General features: G+C 35.8%; 1 protein-coding gene across 1 annotated transcript; it reads right to left on the minus strand.

Moving 5' to 3' along the window:
• Window positions 1–1,582: 1,582 nt before the first annotated feature.
• LOC145164311 (putative mitochondrial protein AtMg00310) lies at window positions 1,583–2,521 on the minus strand. Its single transcript, XM_079083040.1, has 2 exons — window positions 2,027–2,521; window positions 1,583–1,906 (listed from the first exon to the last, which is right to left on the minus strand). Exons 1-2 carry the CDS (start codon window positions 2,519–2,521, stop codon window positions 1,583–1,585), a joined length of 819 nt encoding a protein of 272 aa, XP_078939166.1.
• Window positions 2,522–2,792: the final 271 nt, after the last annotated feature.

The raw sequence follows: 2,792 nt of genomic DNA on the forward strand, positions 1-2,792 counted from the left end.
TATCGGCTTTATCTAATATTTATTTTCGATGCTCATTTTTAATCTTAATTAATTAAATCATAATAATTAAGTATAAAACACATAATTCACATAATTCATTTTCATTTCTGCAAAATGAGATTCAAAGGTTAACCTAGACTATTATGTCAATATTAATGGCTAGCCTAGAAACATGGGCGTTACATTACACCTGAATAAAGAGGTGATTGTTTCTAAAAAAAATTAAGTCATCCTTCTTGGAGTTGGCATTTTCTTAAACCTCCCTTCGGTGGGGCTAAGAGTGTGCAAGGAGAGTCTCTCTACTCTTTGCTTCTCTTGGTTTCCTTGTCTTCTGTTCATGATAGATGAGTGTGGATTTAGAGCAATCTGGTGATTTTTTCAATTGCGCCTACGCGTCACTTTGTAGATTTGGGTTTGCTAGCATCTAGTTCGTAACAAACCAGACGGTTTAAAAAAGTTCCTACCAAGTTGTATGTTTGTGTTTGGAGATTGATGTTTGATTGGGTTCCTACTAGGTTGAATATTTCCATGAGGGGTATGGATATTCTGTCCTTGAATTGTGTGATATGAGATAATGCGGTGGAGTCGGTAAAATATTTTTTGTCTTGCCCCGTTGCCTCAAGTTTGTTGGAAAGGATTCTTAGATGGTGGGGAATAAATGTCTCTTATTTTCTCTTTTAACGATTGGAGTACTTGGTTTGATAATATTTGTGTAAGGAAGGTATTTAAAGACAATTTGGAAGGAGTTTTCTGTGACCTTGTGACATATTTTGTTGTTTCGAAATAAGTCCTTATTTGGAAAGATCAACCGAAGAAGAGTCATTTTTTTGATGGTATAGCTTCTCATTGTTTCATTGGTGTTCTAATAGGTCTAAGAAGGATTTTAGTTCCGTTTTATGGCTCCAAAATCCTATGTTAGCCATCATGTAATGTTGGTTTTGTTTTTATGGATGTTTCTTGGCCTAGCTCCTCGGTAGACCTCTTTTAATATATTTATGACGTTTAAAAAAAGAACTTCGAATTTCATGTATTAGTGTTATGTGATGTGAAAATAATAATTGGTAACATATTTAAATTTATTGTTACTTGATATAATTATTTAAGGAAATTTTAAATATGATCTTTTTTAAAAGTGTTTTCAAGAAAAAAAAACCTTCAAGATTTTAAAAAGCTATAATGGAGGCTTTTTCAAAAGAAATGAGCTTGTTAATTAATTTTTTTTGGAACTGTAGAAAATTTTAAAAAAAAAATAAAAGAAAAACCTAACAAGAAGCTAGGAAAAACACATTACAAGAGAAGGGTAGCAAAAACAGGTTTATGGAGCCAATCAGTGCAACTAAACTTAGTTTTTCTACATCTATTGGAAATCCAAAAAAAACGCCCTCTCAACAACCTCATAAAAAATCATGGATTTCCTATGAGTGACCGTTCCAAAAACTGTGGAGTTTCTAAAATTCCATAAGCACCAAAAAGTAGAAAAAATAACTGCTTCAAAAGCCTTTCACTACCCACCCCTAAGGAGTACCGAATCATGCCAAGAAAAAATATTAGTAATGGTGAAATGATCAGGATGATGAACATCCTACCATATAGCGATACGGCTACATATATTAATCAACTCCCCGCATCCTTCAAAAATGTGATCGATAGTCTCCATATCACAAAGGAACACCGGACATAAGATGGACTGCAACTCCAAACCACGATAAGCCAATCTCTCCCTAGTAGGAATACTCCCATTCCCAATCCTCCAAATAAGAATGTTAACTTTAATAGGGAACCAATTATTCCACCTACTTTCCGAACCTGTAATAGCCAGAGTACTGGATTCAATAATAGCACGATCAGAAGAGACATAGAACACCTCTGTCACGTCACTAAGCCAACTCAATCTGTCAGGTCTATCCTGCAACCGAAACTTCATCACCAAAACTAGAAAAACATCCCATTGGGACTGCTCAATACCTCCCCTTGGGGCACGACGAAGAATGTTGGGATCCTATCCTAAAAGAAATTGATCTCTGACAGAGGCCACTTTATGAATATCTAGAGCATAAATCCTATGAAAAATAACTGCAAGAGGCAAATCATCCAACCATTTGTCATGCCAAAAACTCATTGAAGCACCATCTCTCACCCTAATAAGAAAAAGGGAAAGAAGATCAATCCCCTTGTTCCTGAGGTTGGAAATCATACGGATAAGGTTGTTCCAAGGTCCCGGCGGATAACCACTAGAAGGTAAGGAAGAAAGACCCCCGTCTTGCCCATAGATAGCTTTGACAACTCTCACCCACAACACGTTAGGATAATGAAAGAATCTCCAATGCCACCTAAACATCAAAGCTCTGTTAAAAGCAAAGATACTTCCCACCTTAAGCCCTCCAACCTCTTTAGAAGTTAGAATTTTATTCCAATTGACCCAATGCATCCTCTTCTCATCCAACTCAGCACCCCAAAAAAATCTAGCCCTCAGAGATTCCAGAGTATGAATAACCGCAAGAGGGGTAAGGAATACCGACATAAAATAACTTGTGACAACCCGAAACTTTTCCGTTATCCTTATTAAATTTCCGTTAATCAAATTTGGATTCTTATCTAATTCCGTCAAATTTGATAGTTTGGGAAGGACTTTACGTTTAAATAAATGTTTTCGAATTTATTTCCGTTCACGTTAGTATAATTTTTGGTCTAACGAAATATTCTAAACTCAGTTCGATCGACTTCCGTATTTGAAAACGAAGTTTTCTAAGTCGAAACATAGCATTCGGGCCAAACGACTCTTTAAAAGGAGT

The sequence above is a fragment of the Lactuca virosa genome, chromosome 3 (genome assembly GCF_052849685.1).
Source record: "Lactuca virosa cultivar CGN04683 chromosome 3, Lactuca_virosa_CGN04683_v6, whole genome shotgun sequence".
In the NCBI taxonomy this organism is placed as follows: Eukaryota; Viridiplantae; Streptophyta; class Magnoliopsida; order Asterales; family Asteraceae; genus Lactuca; species Lactuca virosa.

What these genes read in the sequence shown, in the direction of transcription:
- LOC145164311 (XM_079083040.1), bottom strand. Translation starts at nt 2,521, where the DNA reads ATGTCGGTATTCCTTACCCCTCTTGCGGTTATTCATACTCTGGAATCT. An exon ending in ATATTCATAAAGTGGCCTCT is followed by an intron (nt 1,907 to 2,026) that starts GTCAGAGATCAA and finishes TTTCGGTTGCAG; the next exon opens with GATAGACCTGACAGATTGAG.